The 17,868-nt window shown below is 47.7% G+C and overlaps 1 protein-coding gene across 1 annotated transcript in view; it reads right to left on the bottom strand.

Annotated features, from left to right (window-relative positions):
- Positions 1–442: 442 nt before the first annotated feature.
- Positions 443–17,868, bottom strand: part of jarid2b (jumonji and AT-rich interaction domain containing 2b) — a 105,638-nt gene continuing 88,212 nt past the window's right edge. The window contains exons 6-18 of the mRNA XM_069681053.1: positions 17,356–17,600; positions 11,133–12,612; positions 9,151–9,695; positions 6,939–7,031; positions 6,610–6,728; positions 6,366–6,436; positions 5,381–5,495; positions 5,169–5,274; positions 4,902–5,084; positions 3,965–4,095; positions 3,689–3,875; positions 3,190–3,297; positions 443–2,982 (exon numbers count right to left, since the gene is read on the bottom strand). Of these exons, the coding sequence (XP_069537154.1) occupies positions 2,746–2,982; positions 3,190–3,297; positions 3,689–3,875; positions 3,965–4,095; positions 4,902–5,084; positions 5,169–5,274; positions 5,381–5,495; positions 6,366–6,436; positions 6,610–6,728; positions 6,939–7,031; positions 9,151–9,695; positions 11,133–12,612; positions 17,356–17,600 (3,620 nt within the window). The 3' untranslated portion in view covers positions 443–2,745. The remainder of the gene's footprint in view (positions 2,983–3,189; positions 3,298–3,688; positions 3,876–3,964; positions 4,096–4,901; positions 5,085–5,168; positions 5,275–5,380; positions 5,496–6,365; positions 6,437–6,609; positions 6,729–6,938; positions 7,032–9,150; positions 9,696–11,132; positions 12,613–17,355; positions 17,601–17,868) is intronic.

Raw genomic sequence — 17,868 nt, 5'->3', positions numbered from 1 at the left:
GATTACTATCTCACTGTACAATGACTATTTAAAATCAGCGCCAACTCAAACATCAGTAACAAGTTAGCAAGTGAGCAGCAATTTGCCAATATTGCAAGGTCGAGAAAAAGTTGCAGCAATTGGTTGAACTTGCATGAATTTGCGGGAACGCAACTTTGCAACTTCCTGGGGGACTGATCATTTCAGCTGCGAGTAAGAGAAATGATTTTGTAATGGTGAAATGGCCCTTTAATTCTAAGATAAATCCAGAAGGCAACTGGCCTTTTTTTTGGATTAATCTCGGAATGACCACGACTCATGAGCTTGATGACTGAGAACCTTCGCAGACATGGCCCTGTACTGTGACCGAACTCCACATAAACACTTCTTCATAATGAAGCTGCTGGAACGACTTCTTCTTGCAGTCGTGTCAAAGTTTCGCACACAAAGAGACACAGGCAGGTTGGAAAGAAATGACAGTGAATTGTCGGTAAGTTTTTATTAAACCTTAAGTACAAACTGCAAAAGTAAAAAACTGTCAATATAACCAACATGAGACTCTCTTTCCGAGTGGAGGGAAAGGCCGAGATGCGGCACTAATAAATTAAGTCACCAGAGACCCCACTGTGAGCAAGTAGTTTATACTGTAGAAAAATGGAAGAAACAAACGACAAAAGAGAACTGAAAACAAACAAAAACAATCCCGTCAGAATAAAATATATCGTAAGGCCATAAAAACTTGACAACCACTTTTTTAAATGTTGAAAACACCCGACTTGGTATTTCATTAAATAGTCCTAAAACAGTTCAGTCTTCTGCGAGGGACGACAACCAACAAACTGGATTATAGGATTTTTCCTTGACAGTCACCACTGGCAAGCTCAGTGCAACATGAGTAGCTACTACATTTTTGTTGAATTTTCAGTAATGAAAATGTAAAAACCCACTTTTTTTTGCGAACATCTCTTTTTTTTTTTCCCTTTTCTTTAAAAAAGTAAAGCTAAACAAACAAAACTAGGTTGGGGGGCAGTCGTCGGCTACTCGATATCTTCTTTCTTAGTGATATAAGCAGCACTTAAAATTTTTATACACGTTTACCAGAGCGACCCTGTAAGCGTCAGACTCACATGGATGAAGAAAGGGAAATGTAAGGCTTTTTCTTCATCAGCACTCTCTCCTCTGGAACTTTTCATCTCTTTATTCCTTCCTTCCTTTCTTTCTTCCTTAACCCCAGAAAAAGGCTCAAGTATTTAAAGAAATTTACAGGATTATGTACAAAAAAAGTTGATGTTTTGTTTGTGTTGGACTTTTTCCTCTCTCTCTCTAAAAAAAAAAAAAAAAATCACTCATAATATATCTGGAAAAGGGAAAAAATGCAAAAAAGCCAAAAAACAAAGAACAATTTAAAAAACAAAACTGGGATTTGATATTTCACATTTTACACTCTTTGACTAGTGGCTCTACTTGAGATAACACATCAGATCAACAGAAGTAAAAAACACAAAATAATAATAATATAATATAATAATTAATGTTTACTGGTACAGATGAAACAAGAGGACTGGAAGAATGGAATGTTAACACGATTGCACATCTAGAACCAGAAAAGCCCGACAGCCTTTCTGCCCTGTGGGACGGGGGCGCGGGAGCTAGCCGTTAGCCGCTAGCAGGCGCTAACCCCCAGATTTTTTAATTTTTGTGTTGTTATACAGTAATTATAACCAACAGCACCAATAAAATGGATCTCCTCGCTAAGTATCAGGCACGGTTTTCACTCGCTAGCGAAGGAGGGATCCCTCCGTACTACCAGGAAGTGAGGCGGGAGCGGCGACCTTTCACAGGTCAGAGCAGCTGTAGCCCCGCCCCCTCTCACATCCACCGACGAACAGAAACATCCACAATGACAAAAAAATAAAAACACACAGAAGACTTCTTGCAAAAAAAACAAAGCTAAAAATTCAAAATAGAACTTGAAAAAACATATCCAACCAACAATAAACCAACATCGTCTGTCTTTCAAGTTTTTACCTCGCGTCGCCGACCCCCCCCTTTTAAAAACAAAAACAACAACGCAGGAGCTGCATCAAGAAATCAATTAAAAAAAAGACTCCTCCTCCTCAAAGCGAGGACAGAGAGAAACTTTGGGTAACTACTTGATGTCAGTTTCATTTTCAAAAAGCAGGGAGGGAAAAAAAAAAAGGGCTGCCTTTTCATTTGTCCCGTGTTCACAGCTGAGTGACGCCTGATGAGCAGGGAGGGGTTCAGTCTGAGGGGGGAGGGGCACATGAGGGCAGGAAAGAGTGATGCAACAAGAAGGTAACACATGTAACCCATTTCAGTGTAGGGTGGATGTAGGTGGAGGTAAAGGGTTAAACTGGGCCCATCGAGTCTTCTTGCGGAGGTTGCACTTAATGCTTGTACAGTTGGAAAAGGACGACTGAAAGGGGGACGGGGCGATTCTAAAAGCATCCAGAATAAAAACAAATTCTTCTTTCACACTAGTGCAAAAAAGACATCTTGTTTTCCTTTTTTCTTTTCTTTTTCTTTTTTTAAAACAAGCCTGTCATACTAAGGGGGGAGGTGACGATTCTTTTTGGAGGTCAGGTGAGGGGATTTTCAAAGCTCTAACACAATCTTTAATCTCTTACTGGGTGGAGGACGAGGGATGATAGTGATTCTTTATGGATAGAAAAAAACAACAACAGGGGAGTTTGGAGGCAGGATGTGGGCACAGCGCACCGGGTGGTGACGTCGAGGCCACCCCACTCAGGACACAGCAGCGGCCTTGGGGATGTGGCTGGAGGACAGGCGTGCCAGGGACACCTCCACGGTGGCGCGCTTTCTGGGGCCTCGCTTCGCCGGCGATGCTTTGGCGGGGCTTAAGTTGAGGCAGGGGTCCCCCCCTCCTGCGGTGACGACGACTGCACCGTTAGCAACACCGCTGCCGCCGTTCTTTAACATGGCCCGGCCGCACACCTGGTTCACCAAACTGTTGATTTGCTCCTGATGGAAGGCACAGAATAAAGACGGGTTAAAACAAGAACCATTGAAAGGTGCATGTCTCATTTTTTCTGTCTATCACATTCACACACAGAAAAAACCATGCTGACTTTTCTACTTCCTGGATCAGTGTAAACCTGGCTGATGTCTCCCCCTGCTGGACAGAAAGAGAACTGCACCACATCAAGAACCCAAACAGTGTCGGCTCACCTCATCGTATCGGTACATCATCTTAAGGCCTCTGCAGGACTTGTGCTTCTCCACATAGCGCAGCGCACACTCCAGACAGAAGACGACGTTATCAGTCTCCTGAACCACCTGCGCAGAGACACGAACACAGACAGAGATGACTGTAGAAACCAGACACTCACCTCAGACTCCTCTTATTAATGAGACGCAGTATTACAGGAAACATGAGCAGTCATTTGAATGTGTTCCCGTCATACTGGGATATGCTAATGGTGAGAGATTTATTACAATATCGTAGCATTCAATTCAAGAACAAAATCTTATCAAGTTTCATCGTCTTGGTTGAGATACTGATGAAATATTGAGCCCTAAAAACTATGCAGCATTTAGCACTTAAAAGACAGGATGTTAGTTTATGCATGAAATAATGCAAAGTAATACCTACATGCATCCGAGCTAGCATGTTAGCATTTCAGAAAATGTTTCAGAGTAAATTGTGCATGAACTCCTGCGCTCTCACCATGGACAGGTAGCAGAGATGCTGACAGATCTGGCAGCGTCTCTCCGAGGACTCCAGTGCCAGCCACTTCCCGCGGGGCTTCTTGCGTCCCTCGCCGGGCCCCAGGCTGCCGTCGTGGGTGCCGTAGCGGGCAGAGGAGAGCAAACCCGCCTTGTAAAGTTCCTGCCGTTGGCGCATCTCTATGTTCCTGTTGCACAAGAAATATTAAGTTAAGTTTTTCACTTTGCAGATTTTATTCTGCGGTTTTAGCGCTGTACGATCTCCACTGCGTCCTACCTGAGGTCTTTGAGTAGGGCGGAGATGGTGGTGAGCAGAAGGCCGTTGTCCCTCTTGGATTCAGCTGTGGCGATCTGGTACAGTAGCTTCTCCATGGAGAAGGGTTTGGCTATACGGCGACACTTCAGGTCCTGCACACAGATTCAGAATGAGAATAATTAACACTCTTTATTTCACCGTTTCAGCACATCTCCCTGAACTCTGCGGATCCATTTAACCAGGTTTACCAGGTAAGTTCAAGTCACATGATGGTTATTTCCCTCAGCGTGTAAGAATAAACAGTGTAACCAGGCTCTGCTCTCAGATCAATGTTTTGTCCCCGTTAGTAGAAAATGTTTCAGCTCATTGTGATACAGCGCGTTGTATGAATGTCGTATTACCCTCGAGAGCAATCTTAGCTGTGGCTGTGAATACGACTCGATTGCTGAAGATATACGTTCTTCCATCACCATAACGCCCATAATGACAGTAAAGAGCATTCCCCCTCTTCTATTACCGCTATAATGAGGTCCAACGGTCCACAGGCTTGCTCATGATTAGGAAAAAAATATCTAAATGCGCCCCCCAGGGAGACTTACAGCTGAAATTCCTCCTTAAAGTTCAGCACATGAGCCGATTACAGCATCAAGCTCGGGCTTCTGAGTTCATTTATTCATTTCAGTTTCAATCAACTCTCCATAAATCAGAGCTTTAACTGCCTCCGTCCACAGGGGGCCAGTGTTGCGAGGCATTACGGCGACACATGGCACATAAAGTCTGTGATGCACAAGCAAAGCAGTCAATCCAAAGAAAACAAAGAGACGTTTGGATTTTACATTTCGCGTTTATGGGAAGTATTTAGATCTGTTATGTACATTTAGTTTCCCACGTTAACACACAACATGAGCTGTTGTTATGACCCTCATGCTGATCTGCCCACGAGGATTTATATGCTGACCTTTGCGGCCTGGTAACCCAGGTTCATCCAGTGCGGTGTGGCAAAGTGCACCGTCTCTGACACGCTGTAGCCGCAGCACACTTTAGAGACAAAGGCACCGGGGTAGCAGACCACAAACTGGCCGCTCCGCTGGACCGTGCGGTAAACCTTGATGCCTTCACGGCACAGCACCTCTGGAGAGATCTGGAGGAGGAGGAGAGGAAGAAGAGTGTTTATATTGTCTTTATTTTTAATAATAAAGAAGCTTCCAAAAGTCTTATAACTCACCATGATGTTCTTCTCCAACATCTCTAGTCCTGGGGTGCCATTGGCCTGAAGCAGTGTATGGACCACCTTGTCCAGCTTAGCCTTCTCCTCAGCAGGGACAGAATACCTGCACGAGGAAACACACAAACATGAGCCGACATTACTCCTTTTTTTTTCCCACTGCGTGCGTCTGTTTAAATATTTACAGGACACTTTCTTGAGTGCGTACTCACCAAATGCAATCAGCACCAGTGTGTAAGTAATCAATATATGGAAGGCGATTTTGGTCTCGAGACCAGCATGAGGTAGAAAAGACCATGCCAATGTTCAGCCAGGGAATGGTCACCCCTGCAGGGACAATGAGGGAGACAGAGGGAAAGAAGAGGACAGGTTCATCACACAGAAACAAAGACACACAATCCAAAGAAATGCAGCTTAAAAGTCATTTGGAGAAATTCACCCCTTTATTTTGTTTATGTTTGTTTATTGATTTTGTAAGTGTTAATTTTATTAATGAAAATTAGGAGGAAAAATGTTCGTTAACGATCTTTTTTCCACGACCAAGATGAGACGTTGACGAGCTAAAAAAAGATAATAAAAACTCAGACGACACAAATGTTTTGTTTTCGTTAACGAGACTAAAACGTTAGTGGTCGGCTGTCTGAGATTTAAAATGCATATTTTCCCCCACTGTGCGTCTAATCTGTCTGTCAAAATACAAGCAATTTATTCCTGTAACTGGGTAACCCGTTTGGAGGTAAGAGGTGACATGAAGGTGGTTGTGAACTTTCTGCTTCATTCTCTGAGCGCGCTCACAGAAATGTCATGTGACGCTTCTTCTGCACATAAAGGAGCGATCATTGGCTGTCTGCTTTAGTCAGACTGTTTAAATGAAAAGCCATGATGAGAAGTAATCTTTAGATACCATCTCCTCATTGTTCTTTTACTGATCTGATGATCTGCTGAAATGAAAGTGTCAATTTTACCTGAAGCAAACAGGTACAAACGAGAAGAGGGAGACTTTTCTCAAGAGAGAAAACTGAAAGTAATGACTAAAATGTTTCGAGTTTTCGTCAACTAAAAAGGGTAAACATGACTAAAATGTGACTAAAACTAAGAAGCATATTCATCTGAAGAGTAAATCTAAGATGCTAATCTAAGAAGCTGCTAAAATGAACACCGGCTTGATACCAAGAAGAGAGCTGCCTGAGATCTTACCAGGCACAGCACCCAGATGTCTCAGAATGGATCCAGAGTTATTGGGGAGGACAGTGAGGTTCCATCCATGTCTGAGGACGAGAGAAGAGGATTATTATTATTATTCCAGAAATACCAACGAAAAGTTTGACAGATTAGATCAAGGGCACGTCTGAGATGACTCCTCAGAAAGCTGACTACTGTTGAGAGTCATTCAGTGGTGCTTAACAAATTGAGTGTGATGAAAGGTTATCGGGCTACTTACTTTGAAAATGGCTCTGATTTTCCTGTGGGGAAACCACTGCCATGTGTACTGGTGTCCACCTTCCCACAATGCACTGCCACATGGCTGTCTCTCTGCTCCACGATCCTCCAGTACTCTTGCTGCAGGAACAAAAAAGGAAAGCAGATCAGCGGGAGAACACATAGAGAAGTGGAAATAATGACAGCTAACTGAACACATGCTGCTAGTTGAGCGAGCTAGTTTCTGGCAGTGAAATAACATAAAACATTTTCAGACGATGAAGCCACATCAAGCTCTTGTAGAAAACGCTAAACATTCAACTGGTTCAAACGCTACGTTAGCATGCTAACCTCGACCTCCGCAGCCCCTGGTTCCTTGTTAAAGCACATGGTCATGGTGTTCCGCGCTATCCTGAAGAAGTTAGTCAAAGACACCGATTTCCCCTGCAACAAAGAGACATAAAACATGATGAGTCACAGCGCGTTAGAAGGAGAACAAGGAAAACATGTGTATTCTCTTTGGTCTTAATAAAAACAACTGTGAAGACTGTGAACCCAGATTGAACAGAGGTCGATGAACTGCAGGTCCGCCTCTTTCCCACCACATTTTTGTGTAGAAGTCGGAGGGAAAGCTTTACTCTCAAAGAATGCATGCGCTCCGTGCACTGACAAATTAACTGTGCATGTGGCTCTATAAGTCTCCCCTACACGTCCCGTATAGATTTCCCCTGGACTTGACCCCCTCTCTCATGGACACTCGTGCTACAGAGAAGCTTTGAAGGTTACCATAAATCTGCCGGCTCGGGGCCTGCGCACATACGGACCCTGCTGAAAGACGACCTTGCGGATTCTTTATCCTCACAGTGACAGTTTGTCTCTTTTTTTTCCGGAGGTGTCCAGATGCTTCAAAAAAGCTCACTACAACAGCTACAGGGTTGTAAAATAACACATTTAAATAATACAGTATAAGAGTGACCTAGTAAGGACTGACAAGACGCTTGTAGCAGCACTTATCTGGCATTTCCCCGCTGTAATTACAGTTAATTACACCCTTGACATGCACTTTGTTCTCTTGATAGAAAAGTGAAATATAACCTCCTTCTGGGGGCCGCTCGTGATGAAAAATGCATACAAATCTGAGGCGTGCAGAAAAGTGATGGCTCATATTTAGACATGGATGGTGACAGCCTTTCACATGTCGCAGCCGTGAATGCTGCTTCTATAATTCAGAACGCTGCGGACTGTAAAGGGTCAAGTCTGCTGACAGTATCTCAGCTCCTCGGAGGGAGGTCACAGAGAGGGATTGAGTTACCAGAGGAACTGGGAGGGGAGGGAGAATCAAATGGGATCCACATTGGGGATGGGTGGAGGATTGTGAGCAAGCAGGGAACAAAACAAAGTTATCTTAATTACAGAAATAATTACCGCCTCGCCTCATCAAGATACCATGCAATGACAAAAAAATGTGCACACGAGCGCTGTGCGAGAAAATAAAAGTGTTTCAATGACAGTATTTGGGGAAACGTGCAGTGTGTGTGTGTGTTTCTGCACACACAAACAACTGCTGGCATTTGCACGGATGCACATCTTGAAGGGCACAGGCGCTTGGCACGAGAGCACGGGCAAAAGGTTTGCAGATTTTTGGGGGAAATAGCTAAGAGCAAGGGCATGTGCTGAAGGAGAGAAGCCATGTGGAGAGGGCGGGATTAAAGGAGCAAGGAGGGCGGAGAGAGGGAGAGGGAAGAGGCGGGGTTTGGAGGGGGGGAGGCGGGACAGGAGGTTGAGGGGGAAGGCCTGGTTTGGGGGCTGCCTTCTCTCTGACCTACATTTCAGCCAGCCAGAGTCAACACAGCTGCCAGCAGGCTGGGGAGGTGGGAATACTGCGAGTGTGTGAGCGCTTACACACACACAAGCAAGGCTTCTGACCACCTCACACACACACACAGCTGCACATATTGAACAAAAGTACAAGATACTTCTGCCTTCTTTACAGCTGCACGACACATTCACACACTGCTGCATATAAACAGGTGTGCAAAGCTTTGCTCGCTATGACAGCTCGTTGCTGTTACCATCAACACTGTTTAAGAACGTCTGTGGGACGAACACCTTTGCAGTTCACACCACGGTAACGCAGGGAAAATAACTGCTGTAGCGCGATGTGACAATTTAAAGCACAGCTGAGCTCCTGAAGGAAACAGGGTGCATCGTTCGTCACTTTAAAGCCTGCGGTGACGCTGAAACACTCGATTTTACAGGTGGTACTATGAAAGTTGTACGCCGTTTACACCTCAAATGTGACATCTTGAGTTCAGTGAGATAGCAGATGTCTTGGTGAGTCATAAAGAGGCGTTCGAAGGCTGCTCAGGTGCAGCTGCAAACGGTCTGACGTACCATCGAAACAAAGATGTGCGATTAGAAGCTAAAATTAACCCGAAACATGCTGATGAATAACGTCGGCTCTCATATGTCACTCTTGCAACACGTGTTACATTGTCCATCTTGTGGTTTAAATAAAGTTTATAAAGTCTTTTGTCTCTGGATGAGTAAAATGCCTCCTCACCTTGTTAATACATTTGTGCTGGTCACTGAGAACTCCCCTCTCCTCCTCCTCCTGCTGCTCTTCCCCGTGCTGCTTGTCCTCTTTGCCTTGTTTTTCCTGAGCGAAGAGCCGGCGCCGGCCCGCTTTGACCTGAGCCTCCAGCTCCTTCAGACGGTGATACACTCCATTGGTTCGGTGATTTCCCGTCGCCCCTCCCACTATCCCACCCGCCAGCCCGTTCTTGGGCTCGTAGCGCGGCAGCACGAGCGCGCTGGGCGCCGAGGAGTCCGAGAGACCTTCCAGAGGGCCCCGGCGCGACTCCAGGCTCTTTTTCTCCTGTAGCACCTCGGCCTGCAGCCAGAGGCGCTCCTCGGCGCTGAGTGAGTCATAGGAGAGGATGTACTGGAGGTACGCCTCCTGCAGCTTGGCCAGCCGATCCTGAGCGGACTTAGGGATGCGCAGGAGGTCGGCGAGCTTGGTCCACTTCTTCAGGTCCATCACCTGCTGCATGCCGCCCATGTCGTTGATGAGCTGGAAAAAACGTGACAGGTCCACTTCACAGCCACCTGCAGGAGAGGAGGAGGAGAGAGAGGACAGGGAGAAGTGAGGAGAGAACTTAGCATGCTTAAACAGAAAAGTGTTCCTATAGGACTCTATGCTTAAGCTAACCTTACTACAACTACTAAAGCCGCTTTCCCACTGCTCAAAAAACCCGCTAACATCCGCCTTAGTTGAAAAGGTTACAATCAGCAATCGGGTCAAATGACTCAGCAGTAGACCCCGGTAATTATCGCCTCGGCTCCGATCGGCATTGATGGGAACAGAAAATCCAGGTCGACACGCTAATCTCCGCCCCCTTTCCGGCGTGATGCTACGCTCTGTCGGTAACTTCTGCGCCTCCTCGTCATCTCAGCTACAAATTCAACCCGTTGTTCCAAATTTGTCGCGCCGAGTTTCATACACAGACTGAATGAGTAAAAGATACAATAAAGACCTAACCACCGTAACATCTTCACTGTTTACTAACCCTGAATTGGGCGCGTTTGTGATGTCAGACGCAGCAGAAAAGAGACCAAAAGAAGTATACTCCATTGGCAATGGGAAAAGAGACAATCGGCATCTATAAGCCGGTCTTCCCGGGTCTGAAAAACCGGCGTCAAAGTGCTAAATTCAGCAGGAAAGGGGTATGATACTTTAAAACCTCCAACTGTTTCTAAGCAAAGACAAACCGTCCTCTCTCTCGTGTCTAAACTCCGATTCAGAGAACAGAAATCTAATCACAGAGACTGCCATCTTGGAGCATCTGCTCCTTTGGCGAAACACAGCTCCATCCAGGCCAGTTCATTTTATTTGAAACGGCCAATTGAGCTTTCACCTCTGAAAATGATCTGAACCTTCATTGTGCCAAATAGAGATACAAATTCTGTTAATGTGGAACTGATCTGCTGGGCACAGTAAAGGAAGTCATTTGGAACAGTGGTGTCCTGGCTGAAGCCGCTCCGCTGTGGCTCGCCGGCTGCCAGGGCTCTCTGGCTAACGGCTGCACACCGACTGTACTCACACCGGGCTGAGTGCAGCTGTATACAGGAGGCACTTTAAGAGCATGAACTTCAACCAACTGGCTCTGTGCATGTAAAGAGTTTCTCTCTACACTCGGGTGTTTAAAGTCTCGTAAAAGGCTGACGTCATTGTAAGAAATGAAAGGTGACAGCTCAATCTGGGGGAAATATTGTTTTTGTGGCCCGCAAGGCCACCAGCCAAGTTGTTCCACATTGTTATTGTCATCTATAAACAGGATGATAAAATGCTGCAGAATGCCACTAAAGCTTTCACCAGTGGAAACAGTCGGATCTGTGACGCTGCGTTTTCTGGCTGCTGATGTTGCGGCTTTAAAGAGCCCAGCACGAGTGACATTTAGTGCTTTATAACACTTTATGTATGATGTGAGAAAGTGAAGGAAGGAGGAACTCCTCTTCCTGCTTCCCTCTGATTGGCTCTCTTACCAATGACAGGTGGCTCGTCCATGGTAATGCCCTGAGATTTGAGGTGCTTCCGGATGCAGGCCAGCCGCTGCACGTTGGGGCCCCAGCGCCGGCCCAGCATGTGGACCCTCTGCACCTGTGTAACAAAACGCATCTCCTCGCTCAGCTTGCACTCGGGCCGCCAGTCTGGAGGCGGGACGACGCGGCACATGCCAGCAGCCTCGGCCTGTTCCCTCACCGCATCCAAGTACACCAGGGGGTCCAAGAACTCCCGCGGCGCCGGCCGGAAGACGGGGGCTTCACCCAGCGCCGGCCAGCCCTCCGGACTGCTCCGCTGGCGATCCCACTCCTTCTCCTGCTCGCGCTCCTTCTGCCGCGTCATATCTTTCTCCCGCTCCCAGTCCTTGTCGCGGTCGGCGAGCCGAGATGCTGCTGGTTTGAGCTGTCCGGGGGTGCTGTTGGAAGTAAGCGGAGAAGAGGAGGAGGAAGATGGGGTGGTGGAGGAGGAGGAGGACACAGAGGTTTGTTGGGGGTCTGAGGTAGTGCTGGCACGACTGGGGTTCTGTGGGTGATTCTGTCCCGATGAGGGCGAGGAAGAGGACGAGCTCCGACCGTGAGACCTGCTCTGCTGCTGCTGTGCTTGTCGAATCAACATCAGCTTGCCGGCCGACGCCCGCTTGGGTCGCTGGTTCACCGGCTCCGCGTTGGCTGCTGGTGTAGAGGGAGGTGGGGTTTGTTGTGGAGGGGGCGTAGGAGGTGCAAGCAGGGTTACAGGTGGAGTTTGTTTAGGAGAGGGGGATGTTTTTGATTCATGTCCATTAGAAAGTGGAGTGGTAGGGGCGGGAGCTTTCTCTTGATTGGGCACCTTCTTGCTGCTGCTGCGCGTCTCCAGAGGCGATGGATGAATCTTTGCCTTCTTGGCGTCGTTCGCTGCGGTTTTGGCTTTCTGCTCAATAACCCCGACTCCCACCGAGTTGAGCACCACCTCCAGACGCCGCTTAGAGTTACGCAGTCCTTCCCGACCCGGGCACTCCGTGTGGCCCTGCTGGCGCTGGCACTGTCTCTGTCCATCTTCCTTGGCCGTCGTGTTGTGCCGCTGCCCGTTCAGCCTGCCGTTGAGGCGGGCGCCGGCAGCCACGTTGTGCAGCCCGTTGGATAATAGCACCTGTTTGCGGGTTTTTGCATTGCTGTGGAGGGCTGGTGCCGCTGCTTTTCCTGAGTTGGCCAGCCCGTTGCTGGCTGCTGGCTGGCTGTGCTGATTGTGATTGTTCGCTGACGATGGTGCCGAGGCGGCGCTGTTGTGTTTGTTGCTGCTGTTGCTGAGTTTGGTTTTCTTGCCCAGTTCTTTCTGTTTGGCTTTGGTGTAGGTGACGTGGCCCTTGGACACGGTGGCTGTGTACTTCTTCACAGTTTTGGACGGCAGTCGGAAGTCGCGGCTCTTTTTGGCACCAGCGATGGCTTGTGCCGAGCCCGCCCGCGTCAGCCCGTTCACTTTAGAGACCTGAGGTGGACAGAGAGAGCGGGAGAGAGATCGTACATTAGATAGAGAAAATGCTGTAGGTAAAAATGTTACGTTTAATAAAAGAGAAATATCTTTGGAAGAGCTGCTTTCTGGAAGGGAAAAAGGGTGTTATAGATAAAGATTACATCCCCTGTTAAACGTTAAAAATACTTCTGCATCAAAATATAGAAATGATTTCCCAAAATGCACCCACACACGCAGAGAAATCTATAATCAGACAGGACATATGCAGGGACGTGGGCGCACCCACACTCCACGAGGAAGATGCCAAACACTCAGATGCTAACACTGCAATAAAACACTTGGCCGGTCAGAGCCGAGCTATTTGTGGAAACCCACGCTATTCATTAGATAACCCATCGACCGTCTCGATGACTGTGCTCTCAAATTCAGGACGCTTTTGTAAACAGCGGCTCAAACTGCTGTCAACAGAAAAATCTGAAATCTGGAAAAGGATACGTCCCGACCGAAAAACCGCTACATCCCGAGATAAACAACAGTTTAGGAGAGAAGGGAAAGAGTTGGTGGACGTGAGAGGGAGAAGCGGGGACGGTTTGAGCGAGCAGATGGCTGGACAGTGTGAGGTCGGGAGGTGGGGTCATTGGGATGGAATCAAATCCCATCCAGGCACATAAAAACAGCCTTTTATTCGCTATGGGTTCCTTAAACGCTATAATCAGTTGTTTTGCCACGGATAAAAGCTTCTGTGTATGTGTTTGTGTGAGACAGAGCGAGGGATAAACGTGAGTGTGTGTGTGTTAAGCTGCCGTGGCCCGCAGCTGCAGATCTGAGGTTTGGCACTGTGGCGTCTGAGTCCTCAGCTCACCCACTCCATCGGTGCAGAGAGCTTTAAAAGCAGGGACAGAACAGGTTAAAGCCCAAAGTGTAGAATTGAATAGCTATATCTGCCTTTCACTTCAACTGTGCGTGTCCCTGCTTCGACTTATATTTCCCCTGTATGCATTTCTAAGAATATCCGCTTCTGTCTTCGTCTGCCTCCTCGTCTCTGTTGTTTTGATGGCCCACTTTCTGCTTCTCGTTCGCTTCTCCCTCTCGCTCTTCTCTGTGTGTGTGTGTGTGTGTGTGTGTGTGTTAGAGGAGGGCCTGCAGTGTTAAAAGTTAAAAATCAGGATTTGGGTGCCAATTTCTAAATGTGCAGAGCTGGAGGTCATGTTTCTGCAGATGTATCAACACAAAGGGACTACTTTTTTTTGTGCTAGGCTACGTACAAACACGCTTTCCTTAATGTCTCTACTCTCAAATCTCTACCCACGTCATATAAAGTCGTCATGCTATCTTCAATATCGGTGTCTTTTGCTGTCTAGACCAGCTGGAAGCGAACCAAAGAAGAAGAAAGGAGGGAGGGAGGGGACGGAGAGATGGAGTTATCAATCACAGTCTGGGCGCCACAGGAGGGAGGTGACAGCCGGCCCATTGGCAGGTTTGCCTTTGAAGGGCTCTTGTGTCACACTAGTGTGTGTATGTATGTGTGTGTGTGTGTGTGCGCATGTATTGTATTGTGTTTGTCTCAGGTGGCGGGGGGGCCGACACAAAGACCAGGCCATTAAAAGATAAGGGGGGACTGAAACCTAACCCGGCCTCCGTCAATCATTCCCTCAAACACACACATAAAAACACAAACACACACACACACGGCTTCTCACAATGGAAAAACACAAGGTGAGCCGGAGAGAGGGAGGAAAGAAGAGGAGGAAATTTTAAGTTTTAAAAGGAAGAAGGCACAAAAAACATGCACACTGTTGTGGATGTTTCACTTATTTTACTTTAACAAGTCCGATCTGATTTATTTATAAGCTCAGTGGGACTTTTTTTAGTGTTTCACTGATGCAGAAATAGAAACTAACTAAAGCAGCAGTCGTCCAGACAGCTTCTATATTTGTCCGGCCACAGTTTGCTGACAAAGCGCTGAATCTGAGAGACACCGTGTCATGACCGCTTCCTGCCACAGGGGGGCTCAGCGAACCGGCTCTCTCTCTCTCTCTTCAGGGGGGGGAGGCTTGGCAAGTCTGCCTCACTTTTCTCTCTTTAATTATTTGGTCTGGTGGAAAAGGAGGATGGCAGGAGAGGGATTACGAAGCGGAGGAAAGAAGCAGTAGGATGTTAAGAGATGAGAAGAGAGGGAGAAAGAGAAGGAGGAAGGATAAAGTAGTTCCCTCCTGCTAACAGCTCCTGGCAGAGAGAAACAGACAGAAATGAGAAGGACGACGAGCAGAACAAGAAAGGCACCAAAGCCAAAGGGAAAAAATACAACACACACACACACACACACACACACACACACGCAGGCAGCCCGAGTCTGTTCTGGAGTGGATTTCGGTCGCATGTGAGCGGGGAGAGGAACGGGGAGGGAAGGAGGGGAGGGAGAGGGAGGTGGGTCTAGATGACATCATGTGTTGCTATAGCCCAGCTGAGGCCTGGCAGGAAGATTTTTAACAGGCAACATCTGCAGGAGACCCGAGAAGAAGAAGGGGGGGGGGGGGAGACAAAGAGAGAGAGAGGAGAGAGCGAGAGAAAGAAGGCCAGCCAGAGGATAGAAGACGACAAGAAAAGTTTAACCCTTGCAGAGCTCAGCTGACAAAAGGAGGGAGGGGCGCACGCAGACGGGATTGCAACATCATTGTTTTCGTCACATTGACACATTTTGAACACGTTTAAACTAAACTTCAGGGCCGTGAAGACACCAGGCGGGGACCACGGGGTCTGGAAAAGTCAGCTTCAGCTTTTTTTTAACATGTTCCTGATGCAGCTGAAGATGATGACATGGTGCGAGCGGAAGACATTCGACCCTTTTCCTCCCAATGCCGGCATCCATCACCGGCAGAACGACATAATGTAAACACCATAACTTCCGCCGCGTAATGAATGCATGACACAGCTCGACAGCGCGCGTCACATCCATCAAGCGTCTGCGGCGCCGCGGTGACAATCAACGGGTTAAATCCCGACGCCGAGCGATAAATCAACGCGGCCGAGTCGTTTGCGGCGAGACTGCCGAAACACCTTGACGGCGAGGCATAAATCCGGCTTAAGCCCTCTTCCCCCCTCTCTGCTGTCTTATTAAGGTGCGCCGTGATGCGGCCCTGGGCAGGTTGACTTTTAAGCAGCTCGAGAAAGGTCACTTTACAGTGTGGCGCTAATAACGCACACAATGCAGAAGCCTCTATAGAAACAGGGAGACGTGCGTACAGTAGCGTTCACAGGGGGACGGCGGAGAGGAACACACGATGCAACCTTTGCAAAGCAGGTTTTCTTATTGTTTAACATGTTGTTGCATTATGAGGGAGTCTTTTAAATGGTTGCTCCCACCTGCGCGTGCTTCGCTGACATCCCCTCTCCTCTTATTTAATTGAAATGGACAGAATCAGATTGTTTTATAAAGGTCTTGTTACAGCGCGTGTTTTTTGTTGATACCAACCGCCGCTATTAAATTTAGGAGGACTGATTCACGCTGAATTGAATTATGATAATGCCCTTACCCTCCGGTTTTACACACACAACCTCTAGTTGGTTTTTACGGCTACATAATCACTTAACCTTTTATATGGCTTAGCCTGTATTTTCACAGTCGGTCGTGTGTATAAATGTGCGTGTGTGTGCGCCTTTAATACACATGGTTAACACACATACTGTTCATGCTAATTGAAGGGAGAGAGAGGGAGGGGGGAAAAAAAGGCACTAATCCTTCCAAATGATTGGAGCCATGTTGTCAAGGGCAAGATCCGTCTGTTTGACACGGGAGCAGAGAGAGGGAGAGAGAGAGGGAGGGGGAGTGGAGCATGAAGTGAGTGAAAGAGTCTGAGAGAGAAAAGTGGAAGGAGAGTGCAGAAGAGAAAAAAAAATACTCAGCGAGAGAGGAGTCAAAAGAATCATGCAGGGTGCCAACAGTGAATTGAAAAAGAGTGAGGGAGAACAAAGAGCGGCGAGTAAGTGAGGCTGAAGTTTGTGTTGGCAGGCAGTCGCTCTCATTGAGATTCATTGTTGGTTTTTTAACTGGACAATTCCAGACACTTTACAGAACCTGAAGCATATGCCCGAGTCTGCATCAACAAGACAACACTGGAGGTACTCTACAGGAAGCAAGGAGCGGACAAAGAGGAAGCAGAGGAGGGAAAAGTTGATTATGAGAGAGTAAAGAACGTGCAGATAACTCCTCCTGACAAGCTGATGTGATCAGAACAAAGCCAGTTTTCTGACTATAACTCATCTCCTCCTCTTCTTCTCTCACTTTCCGGGGTTCCTTGAAACCTGCTTAGTGCCACGGAAAAGGAGGCAGGCTTTCACAGCCCCTAGCCAGCATTACTAAATATAGCAGCAGCAGCAGCAGCAGCAGCAGCCACGGGCAGGCCAAAACACAATCATTACTCTCCCAGACACAATGCATGCAGGAGAGGAGTAAAAGGAGGAGCGTGGAGATCACGATGCAAAGGAGGAAAGCAGCGATAAAAAGGAAGTATAGAGCGGAGACACAAGAGGCACAGGGGTAGTTATGAGACATCATTGAGGGGAAGATAAAAAGAGGAAGTGGCAGATGGGTGAATGAAAGGACGAGTCAAGAGAGGGGAGGATTTCAAATAGGCCAAAACAAGCATCTCCAGCCTGTTAATACGGACTATTCCAGCTATCTCCGTTAGCAACACAGCTAATGCAAATCTTCCAGTCTTATTTAAATTCCAATACTGGCTGCTCCTGCCCGTACAGTACCTGTTTGCGTAGCTCCTCAGCCGCTCTCCTCGATGGCAGCCCGTTGGCTGTGCCCCGACTGTTGGCCAATGCCTGCTGCTCCCTCAGGTGCTCCCGTGCCTCCGCCCGCTCGCTGCGCTCCCTCAGTAGTGGCGGCGGTGGAGGCGGGGGAGGTGGCAGTGGCGGAGCGGGCGCATCCCTGCCGTGAGTTCCCGCCTTGGGCCTCGGACTCTCCCTGGTCCCTGCTTTACCGTGGCTGTTGAACACTGGAGGGGAAAAGAAGAGGTGTCAGGTGTGTTGCTGTTAAGTATAGATCTCTCATTAGCTTGAATTGGCTCGTGACACAAGCTATGTTTCCACTGCAGAAACTTTCTCCAGGGTCTAGGGACATTAGGAGGTACCCAGGGACTATTTTACCCCCTCAATGTCCCTGCTAGGTAGGTGGTACTTTCTGATAGTTCAGGAACTTTCGGGTGGAACTTGCAGCACTAAACGTTTCTGATTGATCTAAGAACTTACAGCATCCAGAGGACT

This window comes from Semicossyphus pulcher, unplaced genomic scaffold (genome assembly GCF_022749685.1).
Source record: "Semicossyphus pulcher isolate SPU_LCO1_2020_fin unplaced genomic scaffold, fSemPul1.0.p SCAF_5, whole genome shotgun sequence".
Classification (NCBI taxonomy): domain Eukaryota; kingdom Metazoa; phylum Chordata; class Actinopteri; order Labriformes; family Labridae; genus Semicossyphus; species Semicossyphus pulcher.
This window is presented reverse-complemented; position numbering and strand designations above follow the sequence as displayed.